The sequence below is a fragment of the Punica granatum genome, chromosome 8 (assembly GCF_007655135.1).
Source record: "Punica granatum isolate Tunisia-2019 chromosome 8, ASM765513v2, whole genome shotgun sequence".
NCBI classification, from domain to species: domain Eukaryota; kingdom Viridiplantae; phylum Streptophyta; class Magnoliopsida; order Myrtales; family Lythraceae; genus Punica; species Punica granatum.
In genome coordinates, this window is record NC_045134.1 from 5129571 (window position 1) to 5153324 (window position 23754).

Genomic DNA, 23754 nt, shown 5'->3' on the forward strand with positions numbered 1-23754 from the left:
GATACATAAATATGTGCATGTATTTACACGACATATCCTAAGAAATACTTGAAAAATAGAAACAACGAGGATTACACATAATCTAGCTATCCCTCCCTAGAGACCACTTCTCCTATATATCGCTTGCAGGGATAGAAAAAAAACAACAACAACAACAATGCCATCCATTTTTTTCCCCAGAAGATTTCTTATGCATTTATTATAAAAAGCTACTATGGAAAGAACATGCGATAGTTTGGTACATGAAAATTGCATTTCCAAGAGGACAAACGCTAATCGCAAAATCACTCTAAAAAGAGTAAGGTGAGAGAAGCCCACTTATCCCACTCTCCTCTCCCCCCCCTTAGAGAGGAAGGTGCATATCCTGTGAAAGCCTACAAAGCAGATAGAATAGACGAATTGCCCTATCAGCTATCAGAAAGAGGCCATTCCCACCTGCATGCCTAAGCGCTAGGCCCTTCATCAATAACCATATAAAGAAGAAGAGGTAAAAGATGAATAAAACCTCTGAGTAGCATAGGCCCTTTCATACAACATCATACCAGACGCACGATTGCCAATTTACTTAGGTGCATTTTTTCGATGATGCAAAAATTCCTTAAAATCAACACGAAATGTGCGGCGTGGTGGAAAAATATGGGTCCGTAATGCACCTAAGTAAATTGGCATATGTTAGGTGCATTCGATATCTTATATCTTACAATAACTTACATATATATATATATATAGTAATTTAATAATATATAATATTTTTGCCCCATAAAAATGCGTCCAATTTTTAAAAAATAAAATTAAACAAAATTTCCCACTCTCCGAACAAATAATCACCCCTGATCTCCATGTAATGACCAATAAAAATTTCGAAGGAATATATACTAATTTTGCACAATAATTTGAAAGTAATTTCACACTCGAGAAGCACATGCGAGAGACCTACTTATTATGACTAGCTAGGAAGGAAATCCAATGATAATCATAAACTATTTTTCAGCCAAAAAAAGTTAATTATAAACTATTTCCAAAAAAAGGGGCGTAATAGGGGAGGCATAATAGCTACTTGCCAAAAACAAAAAAGTTAAATTATGAACTATTTCCAAAGGGTGAGGCATAATAGCTACTGGCCAAAAATAATAATAATTATGAACAATTTTCAAAAGGTAAGGCATAATAGCTACTTGCCAAAGAAAAAAAAAGGTTAATTATGTACTATTTCCAAAAGGTGAGGCATAATAACTACTTGCCAAAAACAAAAATTATGAATAATTTCCAAAAGGTGAGGCATAATAGCTACTGGCCTTCCTTACCCCAGATGTCAATTTTGACCAGATTCTGGAAAATCATAATAAATTTTGTTACTACTTTTTATTTTATCTTTTTACCATATTTTATGTCTCTAATACAATATTCAATATACAACCGCTCATAGCAGTGGCATTTCTCACTTTGCCCCGCCCCTATATATATAAGATTCATCTCTTCCATTCTTCAAACTAAGGCAGAGGCACATACAGATATATGCATACATTCACATATTGATTATAGATATGGCTCTCCAAACCATCTTCCTCTTCTCCCTCATCCTCTTCGCTTCCAAAGCAGCCGCCCAGCTAGACTTCTGCGTCGCGGACCTGAAATCCCCAGCAACTCCAACGGGCTACCCCTGCAAAAACCCCGCGACTGTCACGGTCGATGACTTCGCGTTCTCATCAACCCTTGCAGTGGCGGGCAACACCTCGAATGTCTTCAAAGCAGCGGTCGCCACAGCAGTCGTGACCCAGTTGCCGGGTCTCAATGGGCTGGGCACGGCCATGGGCCGTGTGGACATAGCCGTGGGTGGGGTCATCCCTATGCACACCCACCCGAGCGGCACGGAGCTCCTACTCGTGTTGGAGGGCACCATCAATGCCGGGTTCATCTCGTCGGCCAACAACGTCTACTCCAAGATTCTCAAGAAGGGAGACGTCTTTGTAAACCCTCGAGGGCTATTGCACTTTGCAATAAATGCTGGTCAGGAACCCGCTGTGGGCATCGTGAGCTTCAGCAGCCACCTCCCGGGACTTCAGCCAACGGACTATGCGCTGTTTGGGAACAACTTGCCTACCCAAGTGGTGAAGGCGACCACCTTCCTCGACGAAGCCCAGATCAAGAAGCTTAAAGCTGCTTTTGGCGGCACGAATTAATTGAGTTTCTCAATTCTTGTGGATTGCTCAGGGCACGATTACATGGCTAATATCTATATAGTGTTCTAATTCTTTTCTAATAAATATAACTCTTTGATATTTTCGCCGTTGAAAACATAACGCAGTCTAAAATCAAGAATTTGGACATCATAAGCAACATCGGTGTTCATTATAATTGCCTTGTTTGGAAAAGCATCAGCATTCTAGGAAAATGTTCTTATACCATGATTCTAGCTTCTTTGTTTTCCACAATCAACTGATAACGGTAGGATCTTATTGTGTTCTAAATGCCATGGCATGGCCCATGACACACTGATCGAAATGTTATATTGCCTATACAACGTAATGGTAGAATATACTCCTCATCTGATAAGATCGTAGAGTATTTTTGTTAACCGTGCGGGTTTAGTTGCAGTGAAGGCATGTGTAAATTGGCTTTCCATGTTGATTTTGATCAAATCATGAACCAAAAAAGAAAGAAAATTCCTCTGAATGATATGGTCATTGACTATTGATAGGGATGATGAATATGGTGGACCAATCGAAAATAAATGCTAACTTTTAACGAAGATCGTTCCAACAGTTACAGGAGCCATCGGTAATATTGATTGTTTAGTGGTCAGACTCAGAATTTCACCAGTTTTCGATTATATTGATGGGGTCGACGCTGATCCGCATAAGCTTGAAGTCAGGCTGAACAAGGTCCAATAATGGATCGAAGCTCACTTATCTCCATAGGTCCGCAGCCTATTGACTCGATTCGTGGCATCTGGGAGTAGAAAGGGACTGCACGATTAGGTTAGGCTTATTAGTCCTTTGAGAAATGCGTATGAAGGAAATTTCACATGTACTTTCAACCTGGTTTACCGGTTCAAGATCAATGCAGCATTTAATTAATCCATAAAAACCGAGAGACATTCTGTACTTTTCGTACACCGACTACCCTTTTCTTGATGATCGAGCGGATAATGGTGTCGAAGGTCAGGGCCACAGAGGAATCAAAGAGATCTTCAAAATAAGTTGTCATCAAGTAATCCTAAGCCAAACATTCTGATATATGGTGAGGCAAATAGAAGAATCCACCGATGCAGTGTTAGTTATGTAAGATGGTCATTAGCTCATTGGTTCTTTTCCTTTTTTATTAGAGTTAAAATGCACTTTGCCTTCATGAGTTTGGATTTGCCCCCTCTCCTTCAAATTTTTGCAAGTTACCCCCGGCCTTACGGTAAAATAAGCAAGGTGCCCCTCAACTAAATTCCGGTTAAAATTCCGGCCAAAAGAGGGCACATGCCAATCCATAAAGGGCAAAAATGTCATACTCTAATTATCAAAATATTGAACAAGAAAAAATTGCTAGGGCACGAAATTGCTCCCCAATTATTGGATTTCGTCTATTATTCTCAGTTGCCTGAGATATATGAAGTGGTAGAGCTGCTAAGAAATGAGATGCTAATTATTTTATTATCCACTGTTTCAAAATTCAACCGCACAAAATTTTAATCCCATTAGGAGCACAGCCCACTTCATGGTTTCGACGAGATTTGGAGACATCAAGATTGTACGATTGACTCATAGTCGAGCTGCAGTGAGAGTGTTGCTGTACAATTTCATGCCCTAATAATTATTTTCTTCTTCAAGATATTTTGATTAGTGTGACATTTTTGCCCTTTGTTGATTGGCATGTGTCATCTTTTGGCCGGAATTTTAACTGGAATTTGATTGAGATGGCACTTTACTTATTTTATGGTAAGACCAAGAGGTACGCCACAAGAATTTGAAGGTGAGGGGGCAAACCCAAATTCACCTCATATGTCGTGAGGCGAAGTCCATTTAACTCTTTTTATTTTTATCCGTAAGCTTTGCTCTTTATTAAGTTCAAAATATTTATACGTCCGTCATACATGGGCTATATTTATCGCAGAGACACGCACGCATGACGTAAGAAAAACAAAGGCACGCAGGTCCAAATTGGCGCGCGCCGCCCAAGGATAAATCAATAGTCTAGTGCGAGAAGCAACACGAATAAACTGACAGTCGACAACCAAGCTCGAAAGCACTTACACAAGTTTGAGATTTTAATCCCGCAAGCAAACTAAGAGGTTCCTTTTGACTAGTATTATCCCTCTTCCTAGGAGAATCCTAAGCTTCCATAATCAATCTGCCCTTCAAATCCTTAATGACAATGGCTCGGACGTTTCCTATTGAGGAAGAAACGTCAACAAATAAACAATCGAACCTTGCTATTCAGAGGACATATACGTCGTGTAATGTGCCAAGACACGAGAAAATTTCCCAAGACACATAATTATGTGCATGCATATATAGGTCGTGTCCGAATTGGAAATACTTTAGAAATAGAAAGAATGTGGATGTCACATAAATCTAGCTAATCCATCCCTGTATACCAATTCGGCCATATATCGCTTGCAGGGGGAAGAAAAAAAACTTCATGCTATTCAAATTATTATTTCCAAAAGATCATGCCATCCGAGTGCGTTAATTTAATTATAAGAAGATAATAAGCGTACACTATGTAAAGAGCATGCGATAATCTTGTTCACGAAAGTTGCAATCCTTTTGGCTCTCAAAAATGTAACCAATTTTATTAAAAATTCTCTAACTCATCTCACCCATGGCCACACATGATATCCACTCCATGTAATGACTAATTTTAGAAGTAAAATAACAAGAAGAAAGTATCAAATTCAACTTGTAATCTATATATACATTAAAATAAAACTCGAGCGGAATTCTGACGCTGCCATATCATCAAAAAATGAGAAACGAAATTCTATCGCTTTGTCACGATTTCACTTATATATTAAGAGAATTTTTTTATCATTAATTTTGGAATATTTCTTTATGATATTCAATTGAATATACAATCTTACATTATAGGGCTATGTATATGCTTTTAATACAATGGAATATATAATGTAATTTTATATTGATAACTATATATAGTCGGGATATATCCGACTGCTCATATATGTGGCAATTAAAATAATAAAAAAAAAACAATGGAAGTGTTTTATATATACTACTCATACCATTTTTTTACTTACAAATACATATACGTATAGCCATTTATATATACTATTGGAATTATGTCCATATCCTCATTAAGAATATATGTACATAGATTGATCTATGGCAATCAAAGTGATCTTATAAAAGAGGCAGTACGAATAAATATTTTGATTCATGACATCCAACATATATTTTTAATCACCATTCTATTTTCATTTAGCAAATGCGATATTGTATTTCCGGACTTATTTATATTTTGTGTTGTATGCTTATCCAATACAAACACCGATCATTCGTGAAAAAGATATATAATTATATTGTAGAAATAAATATATGCTTTTGATACAATGAAACAACAAAAAGTAAAAATATTTTATTAACATTCTTTTGATAGAATGCACGACCGGTTAAAATATCACATTCCTTATTAAGTAAATGAAACCAAAACCGTAAGCAAAATATATTAATAACATTCTTTTGATAGTATACATAACAGGCCAACCACATTTCTTATATTTATTTGATATATATGAATTATATAATAGAATCTAAAGCTAACACAAAATCTTTCATTAGAGGAATACATATGTTTTAATACGATGAAATATGTATTGTAATTTTTATTTTGGTACAATATAATGTACATATATATATATAGTTGTTTGATACATTATAGAAAGCCATACATTTATAGTTGAAGATATATATTGCACATGCAAAGTTATATTATATATTGGACCTATATATATAGACGGCATTTGCACAAAACCGTTATCATTATATTTTGTATGCAAAGACATCTTGGTGTCTTTGTGGACTTTATATGTATATTGTGTTGTATGCATCAATAAACAACATCAATCGACCTATGTCAATTTGATCGGTTCAAAAAGTATTCATCATGTTTTTTCTTCATTTACTTTATTATGATATTTTGCTTGAAGAAATTATTATTTTCTATGGTTGATATATTTGCTCGCATATTTCATTCAATTCATCTTTTCACACATTTACATGATATTTTTTTTCTGATATATTTGCTCATTTATTTTAATTCAATTATACTATTTTCATGTATGTCTCAATTTTTATAATGGGTTTTTAATTCGTGTATATTTTTATAATATTTTTTCTCCACCAAAATAATTAAGAGATTATTTGTACGGTCCCCGGTAACGCACGGGTATTCAACTAGTTAGATTTCAATCAAAACTTTGAAGGACTAAATGCTCATTTTGCACAATAATTTGAAATCAATCTCCCGGAAGAGTTTCTATATATAACACAGGGTAGGAAGGAAATTCTATGGTACTTTCTAATTAGATACTATTTTTAAGCCAGAAAAAAAGTTAATTATAAATTGGTTTCCAAAAGAAGAGGCATAATAGCTATTCGCCTTGCCTACTCTTGACCTCAATTTCCAAAAAAAAGTTAAATTAGATTTATTGTTACCTTTTCTTATTAATTTATTTATTACCATGTTTTGTCTCTAAGAAAATATTCACTATACAATCCCTCGCAGTAATGGCGTTTCTAACACATGCCGGTCCCTTATATAAGTTGGAGCCATCACTTCCATTCTTCATAGCAAACTAAGAGGCGCATACACATATACATACATTCAAGTATTGATAACGGATATGGCTCTCCAAACCCTCTTCCTCTTCACCCTCCTCCTCTTCGCTTCCAAAGCAGCAGCCCAGCTAGACTTCTGCGTTGCCGACCTGTCATCCCCGGCAACTCCAGCGGGCTTCCCCTGCAAAAACCCTGCAAAGCTCACAGTGGACGACTTCGTCTTCTCATCAGCCCTTGCGGTGCCGGCCAACACCTCGAACCCGAACAAAGCGACTGCCTCTGCTGTAATAGTGACCCAGTTCCCAGGCCTTAATGGGCTCGGCACGTCTTTGGCCCGCGTTGACATGGACGTTGGCGGGTCCTTCCCCATGCACTCCCACCCTGGCGCCTCGGAGCTCCTGCTTGTGACAGAGGGCACCATCTATGCTGGGTTCATCTCTTCGGCTAACGCCGTCTACGCCAAGAATCTTACGAAGGGCGACGTCATTATTATGCCTCGAGGGCTATTGCATTTTGCAGTAAATTATGGTAAGGAGCCTGCCGCTGGCATTGTGAGCTTCAGCAGCCCTACCCCGGGACTTCAGACGACAAACAGGGCGCTGTTTGGGAATAACTTGCCCACCGAAGTGGTGCAGGCGACCACCTTTATCGACCAAGATCAGATCAAGAAGCTCAAAGCCGCTTTTGGCGGCACAAATTAATTGAGTTCTCAATCCATCTGGATTGCTCATTGATTTAGAATGCTTTTAATTTACTGAGAAGCAAACTGCCGTGGGTTGAAAAAAAAAATTTCGTCAATGTTTTGATTTATCGTATTAGCTCATGTAATAATTGATATAGAGTAACTTATTAAAAAAAATTGATATAGATTATAAATAAAGTTAATGATAAGGTGTAAAATTTATGAAGTTTCAATTATTAATGTATGAATAAGATTTTCTGAAAAATTACGAATGCACACGATGCTGACTTTAATTGCGTGTGGTGGCCTTTTCATTGCCAATGCTGACTTTGTCTACCGGTTCAAGATCAACGCAGCATTGAAGTCATACAACAGAGAGACGTTCTGCACAAATGACCTAGTCATCGGTCGCTGTCTGTCCTTTTCTTAGTGTGAAAACAGAGACTCCTTCGGTTTCTCGAGCGGAAATTTGATAAGTCCTGAGACGAACATTCGGATATATATATATATATATATATATATAATATGGTGCAGGAAATAATAGGAGCAATTGATGCAGATTTGGTCCGTTTTCAATAATAATATCTACGACAATTTTCTAGTTCTTTTCTGCTGCAAGACAGATATCCCAAGAATTGCGCATAGAAAAACTTTGTAATAGCTAGTATCAGTTTAATATTTCTCCAATTGTGTCGAAGAGAAGCAGCACGGATGTTTTGAGATCAACTATTTCAGCCCATGTTTACACGATGAGACACTCATTTGGGATGCATCCTTAGATAGCTCGTGAAAGATAGCCCACTTTGGGTCATCTTTCCATCGACGTGATTATTTCGAATCTAACTAAATTCGGTATATTCTGTTTTCTCCGTTTAAAGTTTCGGTAATTATGTTGACCGAGCTGTACGTATTTGTACAAGCATTTTATGCTGGTGAGCAGAACCTCTATTGATGTTTCTTCATTTTATTTATCATAAGGGAAAAAAAATATTTTTGATCCTATAAGTTTGACTTTTAGTCAATTTAAGCCCTATAATTATAAAAGTGCCAAATCAGTCCATATGTTTTCTTTGTAAGACATTTTTGATCCATTATGTAACCAGCTATAACGAAACTGCTGATGTAGACTTGATGCTGTTAAATGTGTCCACGTGTCAATTCTTGATGGACTGAAAAAATAAAAAAGTCACTAAAAATCAAAAATCAAAAAATAAATAATAAAATAACTTGTTAAAAAAAAGGAAAGGGACTAGATCGGGAACTTTCCTTTCGGCGACCGAGGGCAAGGTCGACGAGGGGGAGCGGTGGCCATAAGGGGAGCCTCTGATCTGATCCCTTCTTCCTTTTTTTTTCCCAATAATATTTTATTATCTGTTCATTTATTATTATTATTATTATTTTTTTTTAGTTTAAAATTTTTCGGATAATTAGAAATTGAGACGTGGATATATTTAACGGCGTCAAGTCTACATCAGCAATTCTGTTATGGCCTATTACGTAACAGACGAAAAGTATTTTTCAAAGCAAATATATAAGACTTGACTTGACACTTGTAAAACTTATAGGACCAAAATTAAGTAAAGATCAAACTTCGACAAAAATTACTTTTTCCCTTTATCAAAACAACAAAAGAGGGCCATGACCCCCACAGCAAACTTTGGTTGCTTTAATGAGCATTCCAGCTATACATTTCATGGTCGATGCCAGCTGCCTGTTGTAGACATTCATTTGTGTGGCTTTGATTAGTTGCAATGGACTCGGTGGTGTTTCAACTAATTTCAAGTTTCCTGTCTTCGGTATCAAACGAGATTTCGATCATCCTATGATCATACACTCTATTAACTTCACTATAGTGTGCGTCTGTATTATACCATTTTTTTAATTCCATATGCTATATTATATCAAGTTCATGAAAACTATAGTTGAATGTGCTAGTGGTGAATGATGATCATTAATTAACTCATCCATTCTTCATTCGTTTTTTTCCTTTTATATGCTAAATATTGCTCTTTACTATATCAAAATACTTATAAGTCACCAACGTGGATTGATTACAAACTGTTCGGAGCTTGTTCCCTTAAGCAAGATCTCGAGTTTGAATCTCGTAAACTGAGAAGATCCATATTGAGAGAACTTTATCCTTAAGTGGACCGACTTAGCTTAACTGGATTAGTGGGACCCCAACTAGATTTTCGGATATCACAGTTCACACCAATCAGATTCTTCCAATTGAAGGAGACACGTCAACAAATATACAATCATTCCTTGCTTTCCGGAGGATATATACGCCCGCCGTGCCAGAGGTTATACAATCCCTCTCGTAGTAATGGCGTTTCTAACTAATGCCGGCCCCTTATATAAATAGGAACCATCACTCCACTCTTCATCTCATAGCAAACTTTAAGGCAGAGAGATACATACAAATACACATACATATACATTCACGTACTGATAATGGATATGGCTCTCCAAACCCTCGTCGTCTTCTCCCTCCTCTTCGCCTCTAAAGCAGCAGCCCAGCCAGAGTTCTGCGTCGGGGACCTGTCAGCCCCAGCAACTCCAGTGGGCTTCCCTTGCAAAAACCCCAAGAATCTCACAGTGGACGACTTTGTCTTCTCATCAGCCCTCGCGGCGCCGACCAACACCTCGAACGCTAACAAAGCAGGTGCTGCCGTGTTATTCTTGACCCAGTTTCCGGCCCTTAATGGGCAGGGCACATCTATGGCCCGCTTTGACTTAGACGTTGGAGGGGCATTCCCCATGCATAGCCACCCGGGCGCCTCGGAGCTCGTGCTCGTGATGGAGGGCACCATCAATGCTGGGTTCATCTCGTCGGCCAATGACGTTTACTCCAAGAAACTTACGAAGGGCGACGTCATTATTATCCCTCGAGGGCTAATGCACTATGTAGTGAATTCCGGTAAGGGCCACGCTACGGGCATTTTGAGCTTCAGCAGCCCAACTCCGGGATTTCAGACAACGAGCAGGGCACTGTTCGGGAACAACTTGCCCACCGAAGTGGTGCAGGCAACCACCTACATCGACCAAGACCAGATCAAGAAGCTCAAAGCTGCTTTTGGCGGCACGAATTAATTGAGTTCTCAATTCCCTCCGGATTGCTCATTGATTTACAAGTTTTCATATGTATCGTTCTAATTCCCCTCTAAAAATTATAACTCTTCGATGTAATAAACATAACTTTTTGATGTGTTCGCAGCTGAAAACATAGTGTGTAGAAATTGATCAGAGGATGATCCAAGTCTCGTTTGATACCGAAGACTGGAATCTTAAAAGTTGAAACACACCGCCGAGTCCATGGCAACGAATCAAAACTTTTATAACCGGAATATATATACCGTGATAGTTAATTTCTGGCAATTTCTTTTTATCGTTTTACACATTTCTATGGTTTTCTTTTATGGGACCTCACAATTCAGGCTATACATATGTGCAACTACGTTTGACAAAGAATCGACACGAGTACCACATCGGATGACATGTCAGGTTAAACCTCCATGCTCGATCATTCAAACATATACAGTACTATGATATTACAACTTCTGATAGACTCCTACTTTTATACATATATATTACTTGCGACGACGACCTTCGGGGTGCCTGCTGGTTCGATTTCCCTTTTTTTTTTTCTCCTATGATCAAAATCGAGATCAGTCGGGTGGGATTGATCGAGCTTTAATGTTTCATGCGAAGAACGAGCATGGACACACAACATCCTTAGCACCTTTTATCTTTTTGTGCAACTTTCTGGGACATTACATGCAGCTGGTGACCGTCTCTTCGCGCCATTTATTATCTCCACAGCTGATGACGGCCTGACCCTCGTTGCTCGAAAATTAGATGAAATACGTGCAAGTTGATCTAGAATTCCTTATGGTTAGACGAAAAATGCAATATGTTGACGGGATAGATATAATCTGATCCACCCCTTTCTCCCTTACCGATACATACTGATATTATATCAACGACGCAAATCATGTATATGAAGCTAAAGACAGGTTGAAAGCTATTTTAGCTTTAGAAATGTTGGGTATATGATTTCCAGGGTCTGAATTTAGACCTAAAGAATCATACATCATACATCATACATCTTACATCATACAATCATACATCATACATCATACATCATACAATAAACTAAAACTGTTGTTTCCCTTAGTCTTTACCTAAACTAGACACGTGTCCTTTAATTTCTTTTTCCTTTTTCATTCTAACCATTTACTTTCTTCTTTTTTAAGTTTAACCCACAAATTTTGATTGCTTGTCATTTTTATCTCTTCTTTTGATTTGTTCTTATATCCTTCAAAAATAATTTGAAAATGAACATGTCTTGACCATTTATACATTGATTAACTAAAATAGGTTACATCCTACAAAAGTAGTGTAAAGTACCATTTACTATTCACGAGCATTTGTTCTCAAAATGATACCACATGCAACTTTTGTCTCTGTAAATTTATGGACAAATAGCTATGAGGTGTGTGCTATTGTAGTGGTAGAGTATTTCTCTATTATGATGTCCCAGGCTCTAATCGATTCCTCAATCTTTCATCTTTTTTTTTTCAGCAAAAAGTTACTACTATCAAAGCATCCTATCTCTCATATATATATATAATCTAATGTCATAACCCATAACTAAAAGTTTTATAAAATTGTAACTAATCAATTTTAGAAAATTAATATATATGATATGATAAAATGAGTTAATTCCTTTTTTGGTAAGTACGAAATGAGTTAATTTTATTAAATTATTCATAAAATCAAGCTACTGAATTTTTAACTTGTATTTGATTTTCGAGTTGGATAAGTGATCCAACTCAATTTAATTTTGTGCAATGATTATAAGTGTTGAAAATATATTGATGTATGAGAATATATATGTATATGTATATATATGTGAAAGCATATAGGAAATTTATTATTAAAAAATTGATTATAAAAAGTAAATGAAAATTTATTATTAAAAATTAATTATAATAAAAAAACGGCTATGAAAAAATATGAGTGATAAATTATTATTAAATGCAGAAAAAGATAAAAAAAAAGTAATAATTATATTACTGAATTTGAGAAAGAATAGAGTTGAATTGTATAGAATATATTGTGCCAAAAAAGACGAAAAAAGAGAATGGCTTGGTGGTAAGGTGCCTTTCCATTTGTCATGTTGTCCTTATACAAAAGAAAGAGTCTAGGCCGATGCTTTTTTCGACCTTTGCCAATGCAAAAAGCGTCGAGCTAAGCCCTCCCTACGTTTTTCTCAACGCTTTTAGAAGCGTCGGGATTGCCTCGTTGGCATAAGCTTCTCGACATTTTTCCAAAAGCGTCAGCAAAAATCCATCCCAGGCCAATGCTTTTCAAGGGTCAGCTGAAAGTTAGGTCTAGGCCGACTTTTATTGCATCCATCAAAACCATCCCTAAGCCAACACTTTTTACGTCGAGTCAAAACCATCCCTAGCCCTACGCTTTTTGTATCAGCAAAACACATCCTTAAGCTGATTTTTTTTTTTTTGCATGGGGCCAAAACCATCCTTACACCAATGCAAAATGTGTTGGCTAAAAAAGCCATGTCTTGATTGACGTAAAAAGCATCAACGCATACAATTTTCAATTAAAAAAAATCTATTATCTGAAAATTGACAGCCCATTGTCAAGGGTAAACTTACCTAGTTCACCACTGACAACGGGTTGTCAAATTTTTGACAATCGATTGTCATGCTCATGAAATTAAGAAAACATCATAAATCATTCAATGAATCACACCACAATTCTCGACACTAAACCACAACTTTGAATAGTCAAAATCTAGCCTAAAGTTCCTAAATCAATAAAAAGTCATCATACATCAATAGAAGTTCCCATTCAAATTAAAAATGGTAGAAGTAATGAAAGAAATTGAAAGACAGAGTCCACTGGCATGAGAGGTCAAGGAGGGGCGTCCACTAGCAGCAACAACTTCGAGAGGTCGAGGGGGAGCCACCACCAGCAGTAACAGCTTCAAGAAGGGATGGAAAGCTGCAACAAGGGGATGGGATGGAAGAACTGTAGCAGCACATCAAGAACGGGTTTGAAGGAGGGAACTTGGGACCATCATGTTGGCCTTCCCATGGTCGATGTATCCGGCGGTGTTGATGTTAACATGCAGCTTCTTCCTCTGGGACTTCATGAATGGTTAGGACACGGTCTCGAGAAGAGTTGTTGTGAAGATAATGATGGAGAAGGGCGAGGATAGAGGAGGTGAGGAGATGGATGACGATAGTGGAATTGATTATGAAGATAGATGAGGAGTAGAGGAGGGAGGAAGGTTGTAGTGGTCATGGTAGTAGAGTGAAGATGGTGGCAACAAAAGGGTGATGGAAGATGATGGTGGAAGATGGCAAAGGAAGGGAATGGGCAGTCTGTCTTTTGGGGGCGATTAAGAAAAAGAAGGGATTGTCTTATATATAGCCCAATATTTGAATTTTTGGGACTTGAAATTTTCAAGGGCTGGGTTTCCCACCCAACCTTTTTTTTTGGGGGGGGGGGGGGGGGGGGGGGGGGGGGGGGGGCTTAAATAGCTTTGGCCAACGTTTCATTAAGTGTCAGCCTAGACAACCTTGGGACAACATTTAAAATGTCGGCTCACGTCAATTTCAGGTGACAACACATTAACAGCATATATGACAACGTGTTATCACCTGAGATCGACATGGCCGGCGTTTAATGTCGGCCCAAGGTTTTCTGGGCCGAAATGTTGTCATATATGGAAATCAAGTATTTGATGGCTCTAGTTCCAAAATTCTTGTAGAAACGTATAGAACTCATCAAGTCATTTAGGGCCCTTGTATTAGAAGAGATGTTATTATCATAATCTTTAATTAAATAAAAGTATACTTTTGTTTGGAAGAGTAATTAGTACAAACATTCATCAACTATTCGGAACCAATAAGAGATTATGGGATCGAATCTTACAAGTGTTAACTTTGTGGATAGCGTTTTCTCTTCCTCCACCTATTAACATTACTTGTATACATACGTACATACGTACATACATACATACATATATATATATATATATATACATATCATGATATTAATGTCATGAATTAAGTGCTGAAAACTCATAAGAACACTACATAAGCACTAATGCGTAATTGTTAGCCATAGGAATTGCTAGTCATAAACAAGTAAGATGGCTAATTAGAAAGTAATCTAGTTGGTCAATCCAACTCTTGAGTCTTATATAGTCGATCTCATGCTAGTTTAAAGTAATTAATTCGATATGTTTAAGTCATTTTCATGAAACTTAACTCCTGCTAGTTGTTCAGTCTAACTCTTGAGTCTTATATAGTCGATCTCATGCTAGTCTAAAGTAATTAATTATGTATGTTTGTGTGTTTCAAGCAATATATTATAATACTCACTTTCTGTTGTTCAACCGATCTCTTGAAATATATGGTCCTGCTTATCGTTTTGATCTAATAAGACAAAGAAACATCAATAGAGTGCTCACATACAATAATCTCGTAAAGAACACACACTGTCATTCCATGCTGCTTCGCTTCAAACAATTGGAAATATTAAACTGACAATAGCTATTACAAAGTTATGCTATGCGCAATTCTTGGGATATCTGTCTCTCGTAGCAGAAAAGAACTAGAAAAGTTTGTCGTAGACATTATTATTGAAAACGGACCGACTCTGCATCATAGTTAATCCTATTATTTCCTGCACCATATATATATATATATATATGTATATCCGAATGTTTGTCTTAGTACTTGATAAATTATCTGGAAGGCCTCTCTCATTCCTCTCTGGCCCTGTCCTTTGTACCATTTCAGCTCGAGAATCAGAAGAAGTCTCTGTTTTCGCATTAAGAAAAGGATAGATGGTGACACGGTGTACCCAATGACTAGGTCACTAGTATCGAACGTCTCTGTCGTACGGCTTCAATGCTGCGTTGATCTTGAAACGGTAAACAGGGTCAGGATTGGCAATGAAAAGAAGAGCATACGCAGTTAAATCAGCATGAATTGCTGATACTACTGTCAGATGCACCATGAATTGAGCTGAGACTGTGTGGCATGGCGATAAGCAAGCTTCGATCCAAGATCTTCTCAAAACTTATTTAACCACCTCATGACTTCGGGCCTGAGCAAATATAATTGAAATTTGGTGAAAATGAAACTCAGACCACATCAGAATCAATAGCGATGGCTTCGGGACTGCTTGCAAGATCTTCATATAAAATATGCGTCTTTCCATTGTTCCTCCATATTCATCATCCCTATCATTGATCAAATCTTAAGGAATTGATCAATAAAACATATAAAATGATAATATCAACTAACCTAATCGTTAATTAATTGATGAACAACATGGATAGCAAAATACTTATATGTGCCTTAAACAGCATGGATCGCATTATAGTCAATGCTGCCGGAAGAGAATACTCTAAAACATGCCGTATATCGGAAGAGGTGATATTCCGCCAGTTCGGTGTGTCATGGCATTTAGAATGAAATGCATCCTACTTTTAACTAGCTGATTGTGGAGAAACATAAAAGCTAGAATGTCATTGTAGGAAAAGAGGGCCACGACGCCTCACGACATACTTTGGTTGCTTCAATAAGCATTCGAACTATGCATATCCCGGTTGATCGATGCCATGCCAGCAGGCTCTTGTAGACATTCATTTGTGTGGCTTTGATTAGTTGCCATAGACTCGGTGGTGTTTCGACTTTCAAGTTCCCTGATTTGAATCATTCTCTGATCAATAACTACACACTATAACGTCACTATAGTGTGCGTTTGTATTATACCATTGTTTACATTTCATTTGCTATATATATATCAAGTTGATGAAAACTATAGTTGAATTTGTTAGTGATGAATGATGATCATCAGCTCGTCAATTCTTCATTCGTTTTTTCTTTTTTCCTCCTTTTTATCCGTAACTATTGCTCTTTATAAGATCAAAATACACATGAGTTGTATAGGTAGAGACAGGTTCCCAAGCCCCAACTCAAAAAAAGGACGCAGACCCTAATTCCCGCTCGGGACAAAAGAAAACTAGGCTGGCAGGCCCAAGTATATAGGGTATACCATAGTACGAGAAGCAACACGGATCAACTGAGAGCTTACAACCAAGATCGAAACCAATTATACAGGTTTCAAATTTCAATGCTCCAAGCGACTAGCGGGTTCCTTTGACTAGTATTAATTATTCCTCTTCATTAGAGAATTCAAAGCTCCAAATCAATGAGCACTTTATATCCCCGAATGATACAGGCGCTCGGTCTCTTCCAATTGAGGGCGAAACATCATCAAATATACAATTACGTCATGCCAAAGGATATATACGTCGTGCTAGATACCAAGATACTTAATTATGTGCATGTATATACACACCATATGCCAATTAGAAATACTTGAGAAATAGAAACAACATGGATTTCACATAACCTAGCTAATCCATCCCCATATACCAATTCAGCTTTATAATTATATCGCTTGCAGGGGAAAAGGAAAGAAATCATGCCGTACAAATTCTTTTACCAAAAGATCTTATGCGTTAATAAATTATAAGACGATAATAAGTGCTTACTATGTAAAGAATATGCGATAATCTTGTTCACGAAAAATTGCATTTTTTCAGAAAATAGATTTTTATCTTATATTTTTATACTAAAATTTAAGGAAACTCCTCATGTTGTGGCCATTTATGAATTTCTATGGTCAAGTTTACTAAAAAAAAAAGGCCTCCATTTACCCAAAAAAAAAAGGCTCCCTAAACTTGTAGCCAAATTTATAATAATAATAAAAAAAAGGTTTAAAAAAAATCCTCACACTTTCTTACAAATAACCACGCATAATCTCCATTGTAATGACCAATTCTGAAACGTAAAACAATAAGAAAACATCAAATTTAACTTCTGATTAGAGTTCAATCGAAAATTGAAGGAATAGATACTGATTTTGCACAATAATTCGAAAGCATTCTCATCTCACGTAGGGAAGAGTTAGTATATGTAATACTAGCTAGGAAGGAAATTCGATGGTAGCTTGTTAATTATAACAATTTTTAAGCCAGAAAAAAAGTTAATCATAAACAGTTTTCCAAAAGAAGAGGCACAAATAATAGCTACTTGCCTTGGTTACTCGATGTCAATTTCCAAAAATATTAAATTAGATTTATTGCTACCTTTTTTTATTAATTTATTACCATATTTTGTCTCTAAGAAAATATTCACTACAATCCCTCTCATGGTGTAATGGCGTTTCTAACTCAAGCCGGCCCCTTATATAAATTGGAACCATCACTTCCATTCTTCATATCATAGCAAATTGTAAGGTAGAGAGATACACACACATATACATCCATTCATATTGATAATGGATATGGCTCTCCAAACCCTCTTCCTCTTCTCCGTCCTCTTCTTCGCCTCCAAAGCAGTAGCCCAGCTAGACTTCTGCGTTGCGGACCTTTCAGCCCCGGCAACTCCAGCAGGCTTCCCTTGCAAAAACCAGGCAAATCTCACTGTAGACGACTTTGTTTTCTCATCAGCCCTTATGACGAAGACCAACACCTCGAACCCAAACAAAGCAGCTGCCGCCGCGTTATTCGTGACCCAGTTTCCGGCCCTCAATGGGCTGGGCACATCCATGGCCCGCTTTGACTTAGACGTTGGCGGGGCCTTCCCCATGCACGCCCACCCGGGCGCCTCGGAGCTCCTTCTCGTGACGGAGGGCACCATCAACGCTGGGTTCATCTCGTCGGCCAATGCCGTCTACTCCAAGACTCTTGAGAAGGGTGATGTCATTATTATCCCTCGAGGGCTATTGCATTATGCAATGAATCCTGGTAAGAGCCCCGCTGTGGGCATTGTGAGCTTCAGCAGCCCGACCCCGGGACTTCAGACGACGAACAGGGCGCTGTTTGGGAACAACTTACCCACCGAGGTGGTTCAAGCTACCACCTTCATCGACCAAGACCAGATCAAGAAACTGAAAGCAGCTTTCGGCGGCACGAATTAATTAAGTTCTCAATTCTTTGTGATTACATGGCTTTATATATTGTTCTAATTCACCTCTAAAAGGTAGATCTCTTTGATGCAATAAGTTTAACGTTTCGATGTGTTCACAGATGGAATCATAACGCAGACTAATATCTAGAATTTGGAATATGTACGGAATAAATTCATTAAAATGGGGAAAAGCATCAGCACTTTAAGAAAATGTTATTTTACCATCATATTTTAGCTTTTATTTCTCCAGAATCAACTGGATAAAAGTGGGATGCATTTCATTCTAAATGCCATGACACACCTAACTGTTACCACCAATCGGCGATCACCTCTCCCGAGATACCGGATGTCGTAGAGTAATTCTCTTCCGGCAGCATTGAACACAATCTATGCTGTTTAAGCCAAACGTAAATATTAATTGCTTTCCAAGTTTCAGTTAATTAACGATTAGGTTAGTTGATCAAATTATATGTTTAATTGATGAATTCCTAAAGGATTTGATAGATGTTAGGGATGATGAATATGGTGGACCAATGGAAAATAGATGCATATTTTTTACGAAGACCTTTCGAGCAGTTACCGAAGCCATCGATATCGGTTCTGCTGCGGTCAGAGTTTCATTTTCACCAAATTTTGATTATATTTGTCGGGGTTGACTCTGATCCACGTGAGCTTCGGCACAACGTCATCAGCAGGTTAAACAAGTTTTGAGATGACTTGGATCGAAGCCTGCTCATCTCCAATTCTATTCATGGCATCTGACGGTAGTATGAGGTCTGCACACGGGCGCTGATTTAATTATGCCTGGAGGGCTATTGCATTTGCAATGCATTCCGATCAGGACTCCGCTGTTGCCATCGTGAGCTTCAGTGGCCCAACCCTGGGACTTCAGACTGCGAAGAGGGCACTGCTCGGGAATGACTTGCCCACCGAAGTGGTGCAGACGACCACCTTCATTGACTAAGACCGGATCAAGAAGCTCAAAGTCGCTTTTGGCAGCACGAATTAATTGAGTTCTGAATTCTTGTGGATTGCTCATTGATTTACCGCGTATGAAAACCTGATGCAGACTATAAAATCTAGAATTTGGACTATGTACTGCAATATCGGGGTTCATTGAAAAGGCTATGCTTGGAAGAGCATCAGCACTCGTACAAAATGTTCTTATGCCATATTCTAGCTTTTAAATCTAACTGCCATGACACGCCGAACTGTTATATTGCCCATACAACCTAATGGCGGAATCTCTCCTCTTCCGTGATACAGCAGTTTGTAGAGTATTTACGGCCCACAGTATTGAACACGAATGCTGTTTAGCTGCAGACAAGGCATATATGTAAATATTTGAGCTGCCCAGGCGTAAGTTAAATAATTAACCTCCAGTTGCAAAACTAATCTAATCAAATAATTACATACATTTCGCATAAACATTACTTATCATAAATCAGATGAATTTTGTTATTGTTATAGATATCAATAAATTAGACAAATCATCCACATCAAATACATACCGACTATTCAAGCAAACTAATTAATTATATCTAACAAAATACAAAATAAACGGGTAAAATAGAATAATTTCAAATGATAATAATAATAATAAATCAAACTACAATTGAAGAAAAAAAGAGAAGGGGAAACATACATAGATATGAGTGAAGAGGAACAAAATTTACCTTATCGAAATATTAATATGAATGAAATAAAAAAAGAAATCTCGAAATTGAAAGATCTCTAATTTCAACAATTGACAGTGTCTAAGCCTCCTTCAAAAAGTAACCCTAATTTCATTAGAAAAATTAATAAATAATCAATTCTATGAAAAATAATATTCATTTAGTAAAAAAGTATACATGCATACCTCTTCATCAAGAAAAATCATATAGAGAATAAAGATTTTATTGGTTCTTGTGTTCATGGCGTCCTAGAATTTTGTTAATCTAACTTTAATTGCCCTTGTATCTTTTTCATGTTCCGTGTTTTATCAGAAATGTTTTTTGATATTTCAAAAAAAAAAAGTTGTGTATTGATTCTCGAAATAGAAATGATAGATAGAATGATATCTATATATATCCTTTGAATTAAAAATATTATGAAAATATTATTTACGAATGAATCTACCATTTCCTCTTTTTAATTTCTGCGAAATATTTTTAATAGTGGTACATGTTTCAATTTTTTAAACATATGATAAACCATTGTGACGTCTCACAATCTACAATATCATACACAGGAAAAAGATAAATGAATAAAAAAAATAGTTGTGCCACATGCGAGTGTGAATTTAATCTTTCCTAGATATAGACTCGATCTATATATATATATATATATTGAAACAAAATTGGAGTTGAATTCTCACACCGCTACATTATCAAGAATAAGAAACGAAAATCTCATTTTGTCACGTCATCACTTATGTATTAAGGAAGTTTTTTTCCATTAATTATGCAGTATAATATATATATATATATATATTAGTTGCATATAACCCAATATAATATATACTATATACATTAACTACTATTCATGAAATTTTTTATATTATAGCAATCTAATTGCCGATCATATATATTGTAGCAAAGTATAGAGTAAGAAAGTAATATTGACGAAGGTTTATAATATTCATAGAGCTGCCATTTGCATTATGGGCAAATGTATTCTTATAATATTAACCACAATCAAATTCTCATTTATGTAATATTGTTTGTTTATATTGCTATTTATATTGTGTCATTTCTATATATACACACACCACGAGTTGAACAAAGAGAGGCAAGCAAATGAAGATTTTTCTTTTTGCGAGATTTTAAATATATTGGAGTTATATATATAGACGTCGTTTACCCAAAATCTTTATCATTATATTATTGTTTGCATAGACGTGTTTGTGGACATTATAGATATATTGTATTGCATGATCATCTGCTACCAACACCGATAGATCTATGTCAATTTGCTTGTTTCAAAAAGGAGTCAACGATCAGGTTTTCTCTTTATTTACTTTATTATGATATTTTACTTGGAGAAATTATTATTTTCTATGGTTGGTATATTTGCTTGCATATTTTCATGTAATTCCTCTTTTCACACATTTCAATGAGATTTCTAAATTTTATTATGATTGATATATTTACTCACATATTTTAATTGAATTCTATTCTTAATTTTCCTCAATTTTCTTTAATGAGTTTTTAATTCGTGCATATATTGACAATATTTTTCTACCAAATTAATTAAGAGATTATTTGTACGGCTCTCGTACAACACGCGGGTATTCAACTAGTTTGGTTAATAGAAAAGAGAGGGCACAGTTACCTGTACTCGCTGACGCTATACTCTAAATTCTTGAATTCAAATTCTTCGTGATATATATATATATATATATATATATATATAAAGATCATAAGGTTAAATAACGGAATCAATATATATGCATATATATTTGTAGAATTGATATAACGTCCTTTCTAATTATATGGCCCTACAATATATAATTGAAACAAATATATATATATATATATATATGGTAGGCAGTTATGTATATAATGAATATATGTGTATCTTCCGTTGATATATTTTTTACTTATATGTATATATTGTATATATTATGTTGATACATTTTGTTGCTAAAAGAGGACCTCTTTTTATAAACGATGGCGTGACAAAACTAGAAAGCTCCAATTTCTGTTTTTAGTGATACGACGGCGTGAGAATTCGGTTCAAGACTTTGCTTTCACATAGATATAGATATAGATTACCAATTAGGTTAATTGATATTATAATATTATAGTATGTTTAATTGATTAATTCCTGAAGGATATGATCCATGATACGGATGATGAATATGGTGGACCAATCGAAATTAGATGCATTTTTTTTTATGAAGATCCTTCAAGCAGTTACCGAAGACATCGGTAATTGGTATCGATTATGTTGCGGTCAGAAATTCATTTTCACCAGTTTTCAATTACATTTGAGAGGGTCGCCTCTGATCGACAAAAGCTTGGGTTCGAAGTCTTCAGGAGGGTAAGACGACATTGGATCGAAGCTTGCTCATCTCCATGTCCACACAGTCTCAACTCGATTCATGGCTTCTGACAGTACTAAGCGGACTCTGCACAATGCTGATTTAATTGCACACGATCGGCTTTTCATTGCTAATACTGACCTTGTGTGCTAGTTCAAGATCAACGCCTCATTGAATCAATACAACAGAGAGATGCTCTTCACTAGCGACCTAGTCATTGGGTACACCGACGATCCTTTTCTTAATGAGAAAAAAAGAGACTTCTTCGGATTCTTGAGCTGAAAATGGTACTAAAGGACAGGTCTAGAGAGGAATGAGAGAGGTCTTCCAAATAATTTGTACAGTCCTAAGACAAACATTCGGATATATGGTGCCGGAAATAATAGGATCATCGACCAATACATAGTCGGTCCGTTTTCAATAATGTTGTATGACAAACTTTTCTAGCTCTTTTTTGCTACAGGACAGATATCCCCAGACTTGCACATGGCACAGCGTAGTAATAGCTATTATCAGTTCTCGATATTTCCATCGTGTCAGCAGCATGGATGTTTTGGGATCAACTATTTGAGCCCATGTTCACACGACGAGAAACTCATTCGGGCTGCATCTGTAGATAGCTCGCGAAAGATAGCCCATGTTGGGCCATTACATCATGATTATTGCTAGTCCAGTCTAACTACATTTGGTATATTTTGGTTTTTCCAGTAAGAGTTTCAGCAATTTTGCTGGCCGAGCCGCATGTATTTGTATAAGCATCATGCAGTTAGCACCATCTATCGATGTTTACCTTATTAGATCAAAACTAGAAAAGGGGACCACAATGCCCCATGGCATACTTTGGTGGCTTTAATGAGCCCTCGTGCTATGCATATCCCAATTGATGCCAGCCGGCTCTTGTAGACATTATTCGTATGGCTTTGATTAGTTGCCATGGACTCGAGTGTTGTTTCAACTTTCAAGTGCCCTGTCTTTGGTATGAAATGAGATTTCGATCATCCTCTGATCTATATCTACACACTGTAACTTCGTCTGTATTATACCGTTGTTTTACATCAATATGCTATGTCAAGGAGATGGAAGCTGTAGTTGAATGTGTTAGTGGCGAATGAGGATCCTTAGCTCATCAATTCCTCTTCTTTTATATTTTTTTATCCGTAACTGTTGCTCCTTATTAGATCAAAATACTTATAAATCCATCAAACATGAGCTATTGGGAAGAGACAGGCTTGTAGG

General features: G+C 36.7%; 4 protein-coding genes across 4 annotated transcripts; all 4 read left to right on the forward strand.

Annotated features, from left to right (window-relative positions):
- The first annotated feature begins 1471 nt into the window (after window positions 1-1471).
- Window positions 1472-2279, forward strand: LOC116187318 (auxin-binding protein ABP20-like). Its single transcript, XM_031515972.1, has one exon. It carries the CDS (start codon window positions 1545-1547, stop codon window positions 2178-2180), a length of 636 nt encoding a protein of 211 aa, XP_031371832.1. The 5' UTR covers window positions 1472-1544; the 3' UTR covers window positions 2181-2279.
- Window positions 2280-6749: 4470 nt separating this feature from the next.
- LOC116188927 (auxin-binding protein ABP20-like) lies at window positions 6750-7762 on the forward strand. The gene has a single exon (XM_031518379.1). The coding sequence runs from the start codon at window positions 6851-6853 to the stop codon at window positions 7484-7486; it is 636 nt and encodes a 211-aa protein (XP_031374239.1). The 5' UTR covers window positions 6750-6850; the 3' UTR covers window positions 7487-7762.
- Window positions 7763-9842: 2080 nt separating this feature from the next.
- Window positions 9843-10845, forward strand: LOC116189162 (auxin-binding protein ABP20-like). Its single transcript, XM_031518707.1, has one exon. It carries the CDS (start codon window positions 9922-9924, stop codon window positions 10558-10560), a length of 639 nt encoding a protein of 212 aa, XP_031374567.1. The 5' UTR covers window positions 9843-9921; the 3' UTR covers window positions 10561-10845.
- Window positions 10846-17839: 6994 nt separating this feature from the next.
- Window positions 17840-18622, forward strand: LOC116189294 (auxin-binding protein ABP20-like). Its single transcript, XM_031518896.1, has one exon. It carries the CDS (start codon window positions 17860-17862, stop codon window positions 18499-18501), a length of 642 nt encoding a protein of 213 aa, XP_031374756.1. The 5' UTR covers window positions 17840-17859; the 3' UTR covers window positions 18502-18622.
- Window positions 18623-23754: the final 5132 nt, after the last annotated feature.